This window comes from Artemia sp. Qi Xiang Cuo, chromosome 14 (assembly GCF_049724085.1).
Source record: "Artemia sp. Qi Xiang Cuo chromosome 14, ASM4972408v1, whole genome shotgun sequence".
NCBI classification, from domain to species: Eukaryota; Metazoa; Arthropoda; class Branchiopoda; order Anostraca; family Artemiidae; genus Artemia; species Artemia sp. Qi Xiang Cuo.
The window spans coordinates 47195354-47215250 of NC_142807.1; the positions used below are offsets into that span (position 1 = coordinate 47195354).

Genomic DNA, 19897 nt, shown 5'->3' on the forward strand with positions numbered 1-19897 from the left:
AATGAAGTAAACATAGCCACTACTAGAAGGTCAAGTGACCTCTGTACAGTGGCTCAACTAATTAAATCTATTAGTGACAAGAAATAATTTTGGCGGTCAATACTGACGGGAATTGGGGAATAATTGTCTTAATTCTCGCCGTAAACCCTTTTGCGCCAGCAAAGATGGAATCAACAAAAACTGGTCTCATTTTGGGATTCCAACCAATGAGATCTAAATTTATTTTCTCAGAGGTAAGAAAAGATTAAACTGGGCCCTAATGCCAGCTTTTGAGAAAAGCAAACATTGACCCTCTAGGCTATATGCATTTAATATCTCAAGAAAGACATATAAAGAAGTGCCGCAGTAAATGTGAAATATTTCAGATAGCAAATCTTTTTCTTTTATTATTTGTACAGACCACAATTTTTGGCAAGCTTTCTCACAAATAAAATTTTAAAAAAAAAAAAAAAAAAAAAAAAAAAATCAGTCGGTAGTCGGGGTTCTTCCCTCTAAAATATCCGGTAGAACTTACCATGAACCTCTTGAAAAGAATTAAGGATCGTCTATAACGGAGTAACAATACAAGAGCAGTTTACTAGGTTTTCTGCGTTTTCGTTTGATTAAATTGTACATAAATGAACGACCGTCTCCATGGAAAAAGATTATATAGCGTTATTTGAAACAGGCTTCTAAAACAAGTTACAAAACATATTTAGAGACTCTTTGGCGGAGGGGGCAGGAGCTTCACTCCCCGACCCTAGAAGAGCACCTACACACGATTGGGACAGCATTGCATTGGAAGGGTGAAATTGTTCAGGCAAAAAAAAAAAACATTTGTTAAAACCTCAAACCCCCATCCCAGTATCTTTTTGCCGTCCTGCCCCTTTTAAAAATGAAAGCGGACAACCTTGCTTTAAGCTAAACATACTCAGAGAATTAAGGTATTTTTGAAGTTCTAGCACGAACTGAAGATTTTAAGCCTCTGTAAATACGACTGTGGGAGAAGGCATCAATAAATGTCCCCAAAAGGACGCAAGATAATTTTTCCAGGATGTATGTCATAAATCATCTTTTTATACCTATTTTTTTCAAATTTTCTAGGATGGGCGCTTCAATCTGTTTTGAACGAGGAAGGGGGGGAGATTTAATCTATTATTCACTGTCACCGTCTGGGTAGTGACTTTGTCAGGAGGTTGAAAAAATATCCCATAACAAAAGATTATCCCATTATCCATGTTTTTGTTTCCTCCCTTAGAAAAGTCCATTGAAAAGATCAAATTCGAATATGACACTAACCCTAAAACCACAAGCAAATAAATAAAATCCTTCTCTTTTGACCACCCTCTTAGCTTGGTTAGTTTTTTAGTGACACTGTCTCTGTTCCTCCACTGTATTTCGCTTTTTCCAATAGTTTTAGTGTTATTAGCTTGAAGTGGAAGAATTGGGTCAAATTCGAAAAACAAACAAAATATAGTAGATTGGACATTCGATACCATAATTTTAAATTCCATACCAATGTCTAAAATCTGAAAACATCTTGATCCGTGGTTTTGAGTTCAATGGGCCTTATAATACTGTTACAGGCCGAGCTAAATCCATTGGAGATGTTCAAGCAACTCCTATATAAATATTTTTTGGTTTACTTAATGCAACACAAACAACTATTTGTATGCAGAGTAAAAACAACATGAACGGAAAAAATGAAAACAAAATCCTCCAGAAACTCACAGAAACTCTAATAAACTCGGAAAGTGAGTAGGAAACCAAAATATTTCCGTTTTGTCACAAGTAGCCAACAAATACACCTTAGCCTCTAACTAGTGCCACAGCTGCTTGCAAGTTATCGAAGCACCTAGCCACATGGAGCCAACGCAACTGAGCAAACTACTCCTCAAATTCACCCTTTTCACAACTTGACTGATAAATCCCCCATTAAAGTCCTACTCCTTTAAATCGTTCCCTCTGAGCTCCTACCATCACGTTCAGGGATGTCCTGCTTTTCACCTGACTCCAGCAAGATTGCCAAAAATTAATTGTTGCAATAATTTGTCAGTAATAGTAGCAGCATTAAAACGCAAACCAACCATCTTAACTTTTTAATCACTTACAGCCCAAGAATTGGAACTGAACCAAGTTTTCTGCACAACTTATAGTCTGAAATACCGTCATTTAAAGGAGCAGCTAAAATTATCCTTAAGCAAGTAATCTGGAAAACATCTAGCATCTCAACTTTCCGAAGGGCACGCTTTTTAGAACTATATATATATATATACATATATATATATATATATATATATATATATATATATATATATATATATATATATATTTCGAGGGCTATTAAAAATCTTTGCACTAATTCAAAGAATCACCAAAATCATCGTCGATGAATGATTTTAAGTTTCCTGCGCAGAAAGGAATTTGAAAAATTGACTAATTTTGTAGTCCAACATTATTAGTCACTATTTTACACCTATTTTCTTTACTTACTTACTTATTATTTGTTGTGCGGTTAGATTTTTCTCAGTATTATTTCTGTTTCTGGCTTCCAAGCTTTTGAACGATTTTAAGCAACATTTCGAGTTAGGTTAATGGTGTGTACCCTTAGTAAATTGTCCTCCAGACCAACCATTGACAGTGCATTGATACAAGGCTTGTTTTCTGAACCCAACAGAAATAGCGACTTGAAATTTTTAGCAAAATCTTGCAGCAACTTGAAACGTTGCCGCAGAATTTTAAATGTATTTTCAGTGCAAAACTCAATAGAAAGGAAATTCTGCATTTACAATTTTTGGATACATTTTATACTAGTTTTGAAGAATGAAATGTTGTTATAGATTTTTGTTTACGTACAAAGATTCCATTTTTGAATTTCCCGCCCACTAGTATGTTTCACCAGGTTTTAATAACTAATTTCTGTAAGTTTATAATTCTCTAGCAGTGAACTAACACAGAATTGTTAATAATTATTGGGAGGTCAAAATTAGGCCTTGCATCTCTTTTTGAATTTATCTCGGTCCAAACACACAATTCTTTCTAATTTACCTTTACAACTTCTCAGCACAACTAGAAAAAACCTGAATTTTTCAATTATTGTATTTTGACTTATTATGAACACATCACTCTATATCGGTTAAGGTTTGCTAACAGATTTTAAACCAAATCTTAACCAAGTAATTTTATTGAACACATTAAACAGATCAAACCGTGAAAGTATGGTATCAAGTTGAGGACGAATCACAACGAAGAATCTTGAAGTGCAGGTAACGCGAAAAAGGAACCACGGATTGCCATATCATAAACCGCTAATAACAAAGGCTTAGCATCACCTGAAACAAAAAAGGGAACGGCATTATGCAAAAAGTACCCAATCCACATTAACATTAAAGTGAGAAAACGAAGTATCATCCAAAAATCAAATTTAGTTACATCTTCGATTAGCTGCACGCCTCAAAATTTTGTTTGATGGTGATGAGGGATGTAAATATCTTATATATGGAGGATGGGGCTCAAACTAGCTTTTTAAAGAAGTCATCAAGAAAAAATAGAACTCCCAACAAATACACAGGTCTGAATTTTAAAGTAACAAATTCGCTTTTCTTTTTAGCGTTATAGTTGACAAATAACAAAATAAACTACAACGCCTAGAATTTCGGTTTTTGTTGTGTTTAGGGCAGGTGTTTTTTGCAACATGAGAGACCTCTAAGGAAAGGAGGGGGGATTGGGCAGAGTATTAAAATTCTAGAGACTTCACTACAACAAAATAACATGTAAATTCAAATGAAAGCAGTGCACGCTTTGCGATGCCACACATGCACCCCCCTTACCCAAAGCAAGAGGAAAGCTCAGCCGCGGTAATGTAGTTTGTATTATTTTTATTCCTTTTTCTTGAAGAATCAACAATTTGCAACATTTAAAATTTTACTGAGAAAATAAGGCCTCACACAAATTCTATGAGGCCTTATTACTACTACTACTAACAACTCACCGCAACACCAAGTCACATGAGGCCAACACAGCTACGCACGCTCCTCCTCCATCCCGATCTATTAAAAGCTTCCCTCTTCACACCCTCCCAGGAAGTTCCCATTTCCTTTAAATATTTTTTATGACATCCTCCCACCCCAACTGCGGATGACCTGCCTTCCGTTTAACCCTAGACACACATCACAAACATTTTCAATGATGTCCTTGGTCACATCTAATTGAGAGAAATTTTATGATATCAGCAGTACAAATTGTACCTGTGTAGAGCATGGCTGTTGTATGGAAGGAGTGACTGACTCATCAACACTTATATTTATAACTTCTAATGAGAGTATTTAATGAAGTAATCACTCGCGGTTGCTTTGTCTCACTTGGCAAGTTAATGGGTACATTTTCTAAGATAGGTATAAAATTTTGCCCAGGAACAACGATTTTAGCCAATCTAAGATAATTATTACCTTTCTAGATTTGTGGTACCCAGTTCTCAGTCACCAAGTGACGCCAAACAACACTTCTGACGATTTAGGTTTTAATCCGAGTCAAATCTCTTCGACACTTACCTCCCAAAAATGCTTCTCTAGCTTAATATACCAAATTCGGATAAAGTCAAAAGCAGTACCAATGAATTTTATTTCAAAACCTGGAAGTCAAGGTGAACCCTGAACCTATTTCTAAATAAAAGGGTCTTCAGTACCAGCCCCCTCCCATAAAGAAAGCAAATGTTTATTTTTGCCTTGCAACATCACTTTTTCCGTCTATATACCCCTCTCCTTCAACAAAAAATCTTGCATAAGCATCTGGCTCCCTTGCTCTAGAAAGGTTTTTGGGCATCTCACTACATATAGTACCGGTGCTTTTTCCTCATCAAGCCGCTGCACCTGTGAAATTCTACTTACTTACTTACTGAAATTCTACTTACTTTTCAAAACAGAGACAATTTCCGGTAGTTTTTCCATAACTGTGGAAGTAGCAATATCTAACGATTTACAAGATTCAAACAATGTTGAAACAATTTCTGCTTCACCCTCTTTTCCAGCGGACAAACTTAGAATAATCAAAGAAACAGCCAGTGTGCGAATTTTTACACTTGGTGATATCAAAAGACCTTTCAAGTCATTCACAAGGGACAAAAGGACTTGAGGATGCCTTTGACTTAAACTTTGGACGTCCTGAAGAACTTGAAGAGTGTCTAAAAAAATAATGCAAATAAAGTACAACGCAAAAAAAATACAAACTACAGTAATTCGAGCAATGGGGGACAAAACAAGTTATGTATTCAATAACATAATCAACTGTCCAAGAGATGATTTAATTCATTCCAATAAAATGAACAAAAGAGAAAATAGAGAAAAAAGATGGTGGTCGTTTGAAGAAAATGTACCGAGCACCTGGTAGTCAAAATATTCAGGGTTGTTCCCCTTTTCAGCGTGTATGATTAAAATTTGGTTCATTATATTTAGTCATTAAATAAAATAAAACAAGTTTTTTTTTTAACTGAAAGTAAGGAGTGACATTAAAACTTAAAACGAACACAAATTATTCCGTATATGAAAGGGGCTGTCCCCTCCTCAACGCCTCGCTCTTTACGCTAAAGTTTTTTATTGTTTTAAAAAATAGAGTTGTGAGACAGAGTCAAACTTTAGCGTAAACAGGGAGGCGTTGAGGAGGGGACAGCCCCTTTCATATATGGAATAATTTCTGTTCTTTTTAACTTTTAATATCGCTCCTTACTTTCGGTAAAAAACTAAATGGCTTTCTTAAAATTTTGATGTGACGTTACTTAAGAATTGACTTACGCAACGGGCTTTTATATTCGTATATTTTTATTTAGCATATTAGGGGTTTCGCCCCCTGTCCAATACCTCGCTTTTTACGATAAAGGTCAAATTTTGTTCTAATTCTTTCCGAATGACCCCTTAATTACAAAGACCATTAATTAGAATAAATATCTCTGATGAAAGTACAAAAAAAGCTTTAGAGTAAAGAGCGGGGTAATGACTAGGGGGCGAACCCAATCATATAGGTAATAATTTCTGTTCGTTTTGATGTTGCTCCTTACTTTCAGTTGAACAAATTATTTTTTAAAATTTAATTTCTGATCATTTTTTTAAATAATGCTGGGAAATCCGGCACCCCCTTCATAGCAATGTCCCTTACACCATGAAAACTTCCTCCATGGAAAATCCTCCGACCTAACACGCCCCCCCCAACTACCAGAAAATATACCCCCTGAAAACTTCTGTATACTTCCCAATAACCAATACTATATGTAAACATTGGGCAAAGGTCATAACTTTCAGACCTTACCCCGGGGACTGTGGGGAATTAACTCAATCTCAAAAACATAGTTATTGTACTTTTCGACCGTGCTTAACAAAATGGCTATCTCAAAAGTTTGATCAGGTAACTTTGGGAAAAAAATGAGCGTGGGAGGGGGCCTAGTTGCCCTCCATTTTTATAGTCACTTAAAAAGGCCACTAGAACTTTTAATTTCCGTTCGAATGAGCCCTTCCGCGATATTCTAAGACTACTGGGTCAATCCGATCACCTTAAAAAAAAAAAAAAAAAAAAAAAAAAAAAACACGCATCCATGATATTTATTCTGGCAAAAAATACAAAATTCAACATTTTTGCAGATAGGAGCTTGAAACACTTATAGTAGGGTTCTCTGACACGCTGAATCTGATGGTGTGATTTTCAATAAAACTATATGACTTTTAGGGGATGTTTCCCCCTTTTTTGAAAATAAGGCAAATTTTCTCAGGCACGTAACTTTTGATGGGTACGATTTAACTTGATGAAACTTATATATTTGAAATCAGCATAAAAATTTGATTCTTTTGATGTTTCTATTGGTATCAAAATTCCATTTTTTTTAGAGTTTTGGTCACTATTGAGCCGGGTCGCTCCTTACTTAAAGTTCGTTACCACGAACTGTTTGATTGTCTAATCCTTTGATCAAAACCCAGCGGACAACAAAATAGCTTAACTTAAACCTGCCCTAACTTACCTTAAAAGCGAGATGCAAGATATAGAAATCAGTTCATACATATAGTCATTGCATCACTTCCTGCAGTTTCATCAAATTCTTGGGTATTTGACCAAATAACCAGTTTAATCAAATATAATAAAAACATTTTACTTCTTATGCAAGTTAAGAAGTCTGGATGCGTTATGCGACACAGACACAACGAAACTTTCAATATCCGAATAAATTTTAGCAAAGCCAATTAGAAATACTCCAATGTTTCTAATAGAAACATGCGTTAATGTTGTTGGCTAAAACATAGGCTGTTACTACGTAAAACCTTTAAATCCTGAAAAAAGCAAACGGTAGTTGAGTTATTCTTCGATCTATTTACAGTACAAAGATCAATGAAAAAAAAAGAAGACAAAAGCAAAAAGTAAATAACTTTTAAAACTGCCAAGAACAGAATTTGGGGTATGGCTAAAGAGGGGGGGGGGCTACCTGGAATCCATGACACTCCTAAAAAACTATGTTTATTATATTATCTTTAAATTATATAAGTTGACAGTTCATTATTTATGCTAAAAATAATCCTCAAATTACCGTGAACATTAGTCGTCTTGAAGTGATTCCTCAAGTTACCGTGAACGCGCCCACTTGACCTTATGATAGGCTTCCATACTAATAAATAAAAAAGAACATTAAAATCGTAAAACGTTCCTTTTGTTATTTGCAGTATACTCCAGCTTCACAGATGTCCAAAATTTTGGAGGGGGAAGAAACTGAATTACCTATGGTGGAAAGGTGCCACATCCAAGGGGAAGGCTACTCTTTAAGAAAGGGCGCTTCATCATAATTACCCAGATATTTTACATTTCTTCATATATGATTAATAAATTTTTCCCTTGAGTGGCCTGATCTCATGGTCAACTTGAGCTGAACAGTTATGATGCATCAGAAAACGGGTTTAATTTATTAATATCTGAATCTCTTAATATTTTCAAGTCTCTGAATATACATTAATTTTCAACCTATTCATTAACTATGAGGGGGTGGATATAGTAGGGGAGGGAGTGGGAGTAAAATGATTTCTTCACTTGCCTAATACACTTTCTTCCCCGAGGAGATATTCGTTAATAAAAAAAAACATATCAAGAAAGAAAACTAAATGGTCTACAACTCAAGAAAATTCGAACTAAGTCAATACATTACCATCAGAAGAATTGGAGCCGATCAATCTCGAATGTAAAACCGACGCACTTCTGTTAGCATTTAGGCTGGCAACTGATGCTGGTAACTTTTCTGACGGAAGCAAAGAAGTTGCATTTAAGGCTTTTAGCAATTGCTCGGTTGCTACAGAAACTTTACTAGGCCTGAAAACAAATTAATGAACATGTAAAAATGAGGGCTTCAAAAGGCTGAGGGAGATATGGTAGACGTCTTGCAGATGAACTGCCTAAGGAAAATTTTAGGTACTTGCTTGAATAACCTACATAAAAGAATAAGTTGTGAAAAAATGTTGTTTGATCCAACTCCCGTCCATCTAGGACCAAACTAAAAGCTGAACGTCCATGAATCGGGCAGAATTGCGCAAGACTTGAATAGAGGAGGAGCCTGCACAGCTATATTGGTGTCAGGCTGCTTGGTACTACAATGAGTTTTAAGTAGTATAGCAGTATTAGCATAAAACAAGGCTCTTTCATAATAAGATTTTACTAACATCGAAATTCAGCCCTCTCCGGGACCCGGTGCTAGCTGATGCTAACGACCTAAGTAAAAAAAAACAAACAAAAAAAACAAAAAAAAAACAACAATAACTGGTCCCTAAAAACATGTATAAAATAGAAAATAAAATAGAAGACCCAAAACAAACTTTATACGATATTTTTACAAGTGAATGGGTAGTCCTGCTATGACTAAGAGAAGGGAGTGGTTGATACAGTAGTCTTGATGTTTGATATATCGCCACTTCAACTACTTCTGTTGGTAAGCTTTTCCATTTTTTTTCTTTTTTGTGGGGGGGGGGACGATTGGTGGTTTACTATTCGGCATATTTATGGCCAGGTTTCACACCTGGACTGTAGAAAGGAATTATCTTTTCTTTTTTGCCTGTTTGTTTTTTTAAATGTGAAGTTATTTTCGACTAACCCCCTCCCCTTCCAATGGCCAAGATTTACTTCTTGGGTGAAATATCTGTGTAAAATGTTGAATAATGTGGATTTAAACAAGATTATTTCACAGCAAAAAGAAAGTTTTCTTTTGTTTTTCAACATAGGAGCCCATAACATCCAGTTTAAAGTTTTCGGCCGTGGTGATTCCAAAAATACACTTCTCAGGAAATCAAAAGTTGCACCATTTTGAGTAGTTTCAAGCTGCTTTCCGAAATTCTGGAAAATTGTTTTCGCGACAAATTTTTACCGTTATGACAAACCTATGCGATAGTTATCGTTACTCAATCATCTTTAGATGAATAATTTTACTTAATTGATAGTTTTTTTTTTATAAAACGTGTCTTGAGTTTTCAGTTACTATGGGCTACTGTTCACTATTTACTAGGTTACACCTACTGTAGCAACCATGAACGTATGTAGGAGAAACCACCCGTCAGGTACCAGTCGTAAAACCTCCAGTGTCTGGTTTCATATTATTGATTACTGCTACTACTACTATTACAAACAACTCACCGAAGCACAAAGCCGCCTGAGGCCAACAAAGCTACGCACGCTCCTCCTCCATCCCAATCTACTCAAAGCCTCCCTTTTTACACCCTCCCAGAAAGTTCCCATTTCGTTTAAATTTTTCTTTATGACGTCCTCCCACCCCAGATGAGGACGACCTGCTTTCTGCTTAGCCCTAGACGGCTGGCCGAAAAGAACAATCTTCGGAAATCTGTCATCCTTCATTCGCACAACGTGCCCTAGCCACCTTAACCTTTCTTTCATTATAGCCCTAGAGAGCGGTATTCAACCACATTTTTCGGACAGCCTATTGTTTGAAATACGGTCCCTTTTTTCACCCTCCCACGAAGTTCCCATTTCCTTTTAATCTTTCTTTATGACGTCCTCCCACCCCCGACGAGGACGAGTTTCGTCCTTGTGGAGCATATTGTCCTTGTGAAAAACTCCAAGACATGTTCAATATACAGCAAAAGGAAAACTATTGGCCAAGGGGTAATGACATTCTTGGAGGGGGAGGGCTTTGAGGTCCAAATCGCAGTAAGCGACAGATTTGGTTCACAAGTTCTCAAACTACTTCACTCCTCCTCTATAAACAAGTCCTCTAAAATCAGAGTTAAAATAACTTATGTAATGTATGGTTTTTCTTTCACGATCTGTTCATATCGATTTAGTTACACCACAAATACCGAGGATGTCCCAAACCTTAAGAGTGGCAACCTTCTCTTTGGGAGCAAATCCATATATATATATATATATATATGTTGGAACCCTGGTCCCAGTTTGTTTAGATAAATGTCCCTCCCAGATTCCTTTCTTTTGGCCCCTTAATTATTTTCCGTCCCCGAGTTATAAATATTAATTTTCCTTTTATTTTTTGACGCCATTTTGGGTCCTCTTAACTGCGAACGTGCTTAATAGACCACGAGGTAAAGAATTGCGCAGTTAGGGAGGTTGATCAGTAAATTAGTAAGTCCTAGGATTGGCTGGAAAGATTCATTTACCACCCTCGTAACCCCTGCCACAGCACGCGGCTAGCGGGCTGGGAGAAAGAGAGTTTTAGTTTAGTTCTTTTATACAACGTGGAGTGATTACAGTAAGCTTTTTATACTATGTACTCTTTTAACTTTTCAGCTTAGGTCGAATCTAAAAGAGTTAGTTAGAAATCTTATCGGTAAACTTTGGCTTTAAATGTGGCCATAGACCATTCCGATCACGTTGGTATATACGGAACCGTTGGAGTAACCACGGAAATCCCACTAATTTGGGGCCTACGAGGGATCTTCCCCTCCAGTAAGTGGCATAGCAACTCTTTGCGCCATTTCTGCCTTTAAAAGTGGTGACCCCCGCACATATATATATATATATATATATATATATATATATATATATATATATATATATATATATATATATATATATATATATATATATATATATATATATAGGCTTAAACCAGAAGTAAAACAATATCCTAACTCATTATACAGTTTGATATACGAATACACCAAAACAGGATGCGACAATAGACTCTATAGTCCCAACCGGCGGTGCTGATTTCCGTTTCATGCCCATCAAACAGGAAGTACAATTGGGGGCAGCCATCCTGTGCTTTCACATGCTCCTCCTGGTTACCTTCCCCAGGTTTCTCCAGGCATTGAATTGGAGCTGGGTCCACACTAACTGAACTTAAAGAGTCACGCCACTGACACCCGTTCCAAACCGAATAACCAGCGACGCTAAGTCCAATTTCAGTAGGCACCAGATTTCCAATTTCAGGATCTCGGCTTCGACCTCCACCTTAGTTTTTTTTTACCGCTAAAAAATGTATATTAATACAAGTTGCAATTGTGAAGATAAAAAATTAATATTAAACTATTTACCCCGTCAAATGGATAAGAATTCAATTTAGGGGGGGGGGGGGGAGGTTATCTTTGTAAATAGGAATTTCCCAAGTTTGATTTTGGTAAATATAACCGGTTTTGTCTTGCACGACTGACAGACCGAATTGATATTTTCAGGGGTAGTTTTAATTGCGAGGGGGGATAAGGCAACTTCATAATTTTGTGTTGGTGGAGAACATCTCTTCCACAATCTTAAAAAAAGAGTATATACTATGTTTATTGTTTTTTTTTAATACTTATCATCCGACAGGTTTTGCTACTATTAAAAAAAATAATTAACTTCAAAGCTACTTTAATTTAGTTTAATGGTTTTTGCTTACAAATACTTAAAAATAGCCATTCAAAAATTAATAAACACGTGTTAATTTACTGCAAGTTGTATATCCTGTGAAATTTTGCCAAAAGTTAGAAGCTAAATTTATTACTCATTAGAGGACATTCTTTTGCCAAAAAAATAATAGTATTTCTGGAAAGCAAAAGCTCTGGCACCCACGCAAACAGGATTTTATTGCAGACAATGAAACACAATAGAATCAACAGCTATCAATTTTGACAGATTATTTGATAAATGTCAACCTTATAGCTGTCGGTTTATAATATAAAAATGTAAAAACAAAAATTAAAAGAAGAAGTGACACTGAATGAACAAAAAAAAAAAAAAAAACAATACAAGAAAAAATGTTTTATATACAATTATATATATATTTATTTATTTACTATCTTTATGTATGTATGTATGTGTATGTATTTCCAAAAAAAGCCATCGGGCCATAGGAAAAACCAAAAAACAAAACAAAAATAGAACATAAACACAACAAAACCAACAAAAACACAAATAAAAAAAAAAAATAAAAAAAAAAATATATTAAAATCCATAAATAAAAATAAAAAAAAAAAAAAAAAAACGTGCATTATACATCAATCAACATTAAACAAGTATAAAATATCTAAATATGATATCTATCTATCATGTATATATATATATATATATAAAGAGATACATATCTATATACACATATGTATGTATATACAGACACTTACAATACAACATACATATATGGCACAAATATAACACATATAAACACACAATATATATATATATATATATATATATATATATATATATATATATATATATATATATATATATATACCTATCTTTATATGTGAGTAATAATTGTGTACGTATGTATTTTTCTCGAAAATGGCTCCATATTTTTTCGAGAAAAATGGTATCTTGGGATATTCTCGCATAAAAAAATGATCTAGATAGGTCAGAAGCCTGAGAAAAATCGTTCAGAGCCTTAATTTTGTTTTTGCAAATGACGTCACGTACTATGTTAGTACATCATATAAGCATTTCTTATGGCATCATATGTGGCATCCTATAAGAGTTTTCTTATATCATGTCGTGCATAGGATACAATAAGATTGATGAGTTTTGAACGCAACAGTTATTTATATAATATAATTTCTGTCGGAAGGCCCAAAAGACGAAAATTTGCAGTTGCAGTTACTATAAATGATGATTCTTTGGAACCAACATCTCAACTAACGTGTCAAAAATGAAAAGCAAAGACACAGGCGGTTAGAATACTTGCGAAAACGACAATTAGAGCGAGTTAAAAATGAAAATGAAGAGCAAAGACACCCGCAGTTAGAAAACACGCAACGCCAAACAAGTGATGGAGTCAAAAATGAAAATGAAGAGTAGTAACTCAATAAAAATCAACCTCGACAGCGAGAATCAAAACGTTACAAAATTAAAAATGATAGCAAGGATGATTAGGTTTGGGATTTTCGCATTTCTAAGGTCGTCAATACCTACCATACCTTTCAAAATCAAAAATAAGGACTGGATAAATCGTTGGAAGAAAAAGAAGTTTTTGTCCCAAAGGCAAAAGAAGAAGTTTTTGTCCCAACACCTGAACAATTAAAAGAAACAAAGGTGGTCGTCAATGCCTTCCATACCTTGTAAAATCAAAAACCCGGACTGGAAAATTCGTTGGAAGAAGAGGTTTTAGTCCCACCACCTGAACAATTAAAAGAAGCAGAGGTTCGGCGATATGTCTTTCATAATGACAAAAGACAAGCCGAGGCAAAATTTAAAGATCCAATAAAAAAAATTCAATTTTACAAAGGCACCACTTTTAATTTAAGGTCCATTTGGACGTCGTGAAATCAAGAAAAGGCTCAAATTGTCTGAATTTAGAAGACAAGTGACATTTAAAATCTATTTATATATATAGAAGCCTGCCGCATGCCCCATACCTTTTTTAAAAAAAACAAAGGTTCGGCGATATATATATATATTTCATAATGAAGAAAGATAAGCCGAGGTGTACCGAACCAAACAAATTGAAAATGATAGCGATGATGATTGGGTTTTGGCTTTGACATGGATAAGGTCATCAATACCTACCATGCTTTTGAAAATCAAAATATGGACTGGATAAATCGTTTGTAGAAAAAGAAGTTCTTTGTCCTACCACCTGAACAATTAAAAGAAACAAAGGTTCGGCGATATGTCTTTCATAATGACAAGGATACTATCAAGGGAACAAGGGTACTACCTGTTGAAAGGCCAAGTTTTCAGTTGTAGTTGAAAAATAATGCAACACTAATCACAAACACTAAATATAATAGAGGAGTTTCAAAACATAATCAAAATATATCTTATACTCCTTTATTGTTTTAGTTACAGTAACCATGCAACGCTTTACTAAGGGAGAATAGATTAAGGCTGCTGAGTTTTAATATGGAACAGCAAATTTAGTGGAAGACTGGAAGGTAGCTAGCAGCTGAGTTTAATCGTGCTACTTTTGGAAAGCCCGAAGTAAATAGGTTAATTGATAAATTCAAGGGCACTAGTTCTATTTTGGACGCGCATCGAAGTGGGGGACCGTTCATTTCAAAATAATCCCTTGTTTTCAGCTGTATTACGATCTCAAGTTTAGACTTCGTGAAAAATACCGTAATGATTATCATCTGCGGGACGGCCATGAACATTATCAAGTCTCCCATAACACACTTCTTCCATGTCTAAAATGACTTGAATGAATGAGCGAATGGTGTATTTCATGACGACTGCTCAAAAGCTCAAATGGCCGAAATTAGGTTCTCATCAAATTATTAAATAAAACGGCGATTTGATAATAATAATACCGTTAATAGCATGGTCTTAAACGCTTAGAATAAAATGGTGATCTTGTCGACATTTACATGGTTTAATTAAAAATAGCATGGTCAAAAGCTACATAAAATACTGCCATACTGTACATTCTTTATTTTAATATTCAGGCAAAATAATTTAACAACACAAGTTTATTGCCTGAATGTCTAAGGCAAATTAAGAGAGAAGAAAATAAAGAGAAACAATGAGTTATTTATCATAGGTCTTTTTTATTGTAGCACCCGACAAATGAGGGTACAAAATATTTCCTGGGTATGAAACCACACATTCAAAGTCTAAAACAAAGTCATATGGAGATGACCTTGACAGAAATGTTGAGTTTACAAGGTCTTTTTTTAAATTTCATTTGATTTTTGCTAATCAAATCACACAGTCTGTTGAAGCAATTTTTTAACTAAATAGCGATACAGACACGCTGAACTGTGTTTATTGGCGAGATGAAAGTCCCCATTTGAAAATTTAAGAAGACCCAAATCATTCTGGTGTTTCATTTTGGCGAGGAATTTCATCTTCAAATACTATTGGCCAGTACTTCAAAGTTCTTGAAGACACTATCAATATGCTATCTAATCTAAATATATCGGACAATTAAGAGTTTTCCCCATACTGCAAACCAATCACACAACTTAGTCTTTCACCAGAATAAGCTTCATTATGTCTTAATCATTCGTGTTTGATCTGATGAAAAATGCCACTGTCATGCCACTATCAATGACTCCTACTGACTTCTTTTAATGGGTGTTTTTAAGGACAAAGTATAAGGCCAAAAATGTACGATCAAACAATGTCTGCAGACAATAAATATGAATTTATGCTAATATGCCACTCTATACTCGAAAGCATGTGTAAACGTTTTCATAAAGAAGTATCAATGTTGAAATGGTTCTGTAAGTCATTATTTTTATTTTACTGTTTATTTTACTGTTTATTTATATTTGTGGTCATATATAGTTTGTCTGAACCACCCTTGTGATTCAAAGTGGAGATAAAGGTATAAAGTAGGCTATAATATCCATTCATCCCAATAGCCTTTTGCATGTAGACTTTTTCTAACAGCCTATAGAGTAGTTAAAAGGGACCACTTGCCTTTCCAGAAGTATGAAAGCGCTTTACTATTTCATATATGCAATAAAATAAGTCTTCAAGTTCATTTTAAATTTCAATGAAAACAATTAGCAGAAGACAAACTTTCAAAGCAAGGTACAAGTTCAACAGTTCAAAATTACTGCTTGGAAAAAAAAATCTGGGTCAAGCTAGGCAAAAAAAACAGTGCTTACTTTTGCCTGACATGTGGAGGTATTGAAAACAATTTGTTCCCGTCTTGTAGGGGGGTGTAAAGAATTAGTAGAATTAGGGGAATAATTTTGAAGGAAACGTTTTATTGATCAAAATGATTCGACAAGAACAAGTAGAAAGAAGGATTTTATGGAAATTTTATTTCCAGATAATACGACTGAACCATAGAACTCTTTCTCTGTAAGTTGACGATGTATTGTATTTGTATCTGATATTAAGTGATATTGATTTTTTTTGTCAAGGCTCCTGCGAAAATAGATTATTATTATGTCAGCTATTATGGTTATAGTTACATAATAATTGTCATTAAATTTACTAGCAAACTAACCCCCTTTAAAAAAGACAGGTAAAATCAAAATTACCTGTCACTCAAAGAGAGAGACTTCCCTAGAGTTTCTTCTAATATGTCAATAGACAGGCTCGACACAGAGGGTTTTACAAAGATTTGGATCATCTCTCTTATGTGTGAAGGGATGCCTTTACCTGCAGCTTGCGATTGTAGAATAGCCTGATGAACGAGAGATACTAATACCGTCACCTATAATATAGGAAAAGTGTATACAAATGGGCATTAAGACATGGACATCATTGCCAAAAGATACATACTTAAGATATTGTTATTCAAGGGTGTCCATATCCCTCGTGGAGCTAAGATAGGACTCAACCTTTTGGTATAAACATGCATTTTATTTAATGATTACTTTGTGAAACGACCAAAAAAGACATATTCTTAATGTCAAGTGAAGAATTTAGAACCGTATTGGATGATCTCTTTAAGACTCCATGAACTATATTATGAACCAGGCACAAGTTATTCATGCGTCCAACTAGTAATACATGCAACTTATTCATTAAAATAGATTTTGGATTTACCGTGAATTTCAACAGGAAATTGATGTGTAATTGTGAGCACTCGGACTGTGGACTTATCAACTTCTTGTACGCCACAACTGATGTAAACAAAAAAAAAAATCGTAAAACATTTAACCTGGCAATCCATTTGGACCAATTTCCTCTTAAACCTCTTTATATTTTTGAAGTAAAAAGGAAAGCAAAACAACAGCAACTCATTGCACTTTCCAAACGAAGAGCATTTTGACTCAATCAATTTCAATCATATTTGTGAATCAATCAATTTCATCTGCTACCTCGATGATGTGCAGAATACATGCACAAAATGCCTTATTTGGGATACGTGGCAACAACGCTCCTTTTGCACTTCCTTTCTTGTCTTATTTTTCGCTGCTCTAAAGCTTGGCAAAAGATTAGATAAAAGGTCCACAATTTCGGCTGTACAGAGATGGTGAAAGAGAGAAGAAAGATTCTTCTGAAATTTGAAAACTTTGAAGTAGTTTCCCAAAGAAACGATATTTTTCTAGTCAACTAAATAGAAATAAACCGAAGCTGTCCTAGCTCCAAAAGTAAACGTCTTAGGGATCATGTCTTCAGAAGCGTCAGATGGAGATTATTTATCATCCAGGAATTATTTTGGGAAAATCGGCCTTGAAATCCTGAATACCTTTTCCCAAAAATTTTCCCAAAAAGTAAATTTCTACGTTGGTGCCTTAGAAGCTAGTATCCCTGTTAGTCTCTTTTATATTTACTAGAATTAACAGAAATATACGTATGCCAGTGATAGAAAAATCTTTTACGACAGCTGTTTCATTTCTAAGTAATTGGTTTAATGTTTATAGAACGAAAATTAAGTCAATAGTAATCAAAAAGTAGTTTATCCAAGCCATCAATGGGTGAACTTGCGCACATGATTTTTCAATAAAAGCAAAAGAATCCAAAGTAGAACAATTAAAAAACAAATACAGAAGTCCAAATTCAGCATCAACAAATAGACCTTATACTAACCTTTTTTTCAATTTATGTAACAAAATGTAAACCTATATTTTACCTAAAAATGTTTTATTGCCGAAAGTAATACTGTTTCGAATCATACCAAATACTGTAAAACTTTTGTTACTTCAAATATTAAAATTTATATCTTCACTGAAAACGGCCTGCTACTCAAATCTTACGTTTCCCTAGCTTTTGAAAAGTTATAGAACCTAAGTTGACAAATTTTGCCATTCCATATTTGATTCTGCTTTTTGGGTTTGCGTAGAGTCTACGGTTGAGCAGTTTTAAGCCGTGCCATAGAGTAAGCACCAAAAAAAAAAAAAAAAAAAAAAAAAACCGACGATACTCGCTCAAAATAAATGAAGTATCAATCCCCCTTTTACTAATTGATGGCAATATGGTATTTTTATATTCGCTCTTTAGGAAACATTTTTATGACTTGGACATAACTGAGACTTCCGTTTCTTCTGTCCATCTTGTCTGTTTTAATAAGTGTCCCCTTCTCCCAGTTGAATCAGAGACATTAGTAGAAAGGCCTTATTGACTCCCACGAGAACACCGTGCTGCCACCTACAACTTTTTTAAGACCAAATATGGGCATAGAGTCCCTAGGGAGAACACGTGGTTAATGGGGTCAATGACCTAAAGTCAGTCATTAATCAAATTGTTTCCCGGCAAAGATTAATTATGTCTGACAGGTACTGTCAATCATTAATCAAATTGTTTCGAGGCGAAGTTTAATAATGTCTGACAGGTGATGTCAAGATTGATTGATATGTCACGAAAAGGGAATTAATTTGGTGTTTCTAAGGGGAATTATTGATTCAAGAAAGGGGAATTAATTTGTTGTTTCTAAGGGGAATTATTGATTCAAGAAAGGGGAATTAATTTGTTGTTTCTAAGGGGAAGGTGGGGAAGAGATATATTGATTGCGTAATCGAAGGGAGAGAATTCCCGAGAAATTGATTACATAATCGGTAGAACCCTATCAGAAGGTCATGACGGGAATCCATTTATGGGCATAGAATGACGTAATCAACTAGGACAAATGGATTTATGAGAAATTGATTACATAATCGGTAGAACCCTATCAGAAAATCATGACGGGAATTCATTTATGGGCATAGAATGACGTAATCGACTAAGACAAGCAAGTTACTTTCTTAATGTCCCTTCTAAACCCATTTTCCAGCTTGAATTACTTATCATTTTCACACAAGTATATACATTACATATTTTTTGATGACCAAAAAAAATGAAATACCTTTAAAAATACATTACAGATCAAGGAACTGTTTGTATGTCTATCCTCAGACCATTTTTCCAGCTGGAAGTACTTATATTTTTCACATACAACCGTATAATCCTTCTGTTTCAAGACTTCAAAACAGTGAAATACCTTTCAAACCCCATTACTGAGGAAATTACTGTCTCAATATACCTCCAAAAACCAATTTGAAATTGGAAGTACTTATCTTTTTCAGTCACAACTATACTTTACAGCTTTTTGGATACCTCAACACCAAGAAACACTTTTCAAAGACCATTTCAGAGCAAGTTACATTCTTAATTTCCATCCCAAAACCATTTTGCAACTTGAAGTACTGATCTTTTTCACCCACAACTATACCTTACATCTTTTTGGTTACCTCAACACCAAGAAATACTTTCCAAAGACCATTTCAGAGCAAGTTACATTCTTAATGTCCCTCCTAAACCCATTTTTCAACTTGAAGTAATGATCTTTTTCATTCACAACAATACTTTACAGGTTTTTGGATACCTCAACACCAAGAAATACCTTTCAAAGACCATTTCAGAGCAAGTTACTTTCTTAATGACCCTCCTAAACCCATTTTCCAACTTGAAGTACTTATCTTTTTCACCCACCACTATACTTTACAGCTTTTTGAGTGTCCCAACCCCAAGAAATACTTTTCAAAGACCATTTCAGAGCAAGTTACTTTCTTAATGTCCCTCCTAAACCCATTTTGCAACTTGAAGTACTTATATTTTTCACCCACAACTATACTTTACAGCTTTT

At 34.8% G+C, this 19897-nt stretch overlaps 1 protein-coding gene across 6 annotated transcripts in view; it reads right to left on the reverse strand.

Moving 5' to 3' along the window:
- Nucleotides 1-3126: 3126 nt before the first annotated feature.
- IntS1 (integrator complex subunit 1) overlaps nt 3127-19897 on the reverse strand; it is a 131518-nt gene continuing 114747 nt past the window's right edge. For all 6 annotated transcript variants that reach the window (XM_089100106.1, XM_089100103.1, XM_089100101.1 and 3 more), the window contains exons 23-26: nt 16368-16543; nt 8150-8310; nt 4889-5158; nt 3127-3311 (exon numbers count right to left, since the gene is read on the reverse strand). In XM_089100106.1, coding sequence (XP_088956232.1) covers nt 3220-3311; nt 4889-5158; nt 8150-8310; nt 16368-16543 — 699 coding nt within the window. In that variant the 3' untranslated portion in view covers nt 3127-3219. The remainder of the gene's footprint in view (nt 3312-4888; nt 5159-8149; nt 8311-16367; nt 16544-19897) is intronic.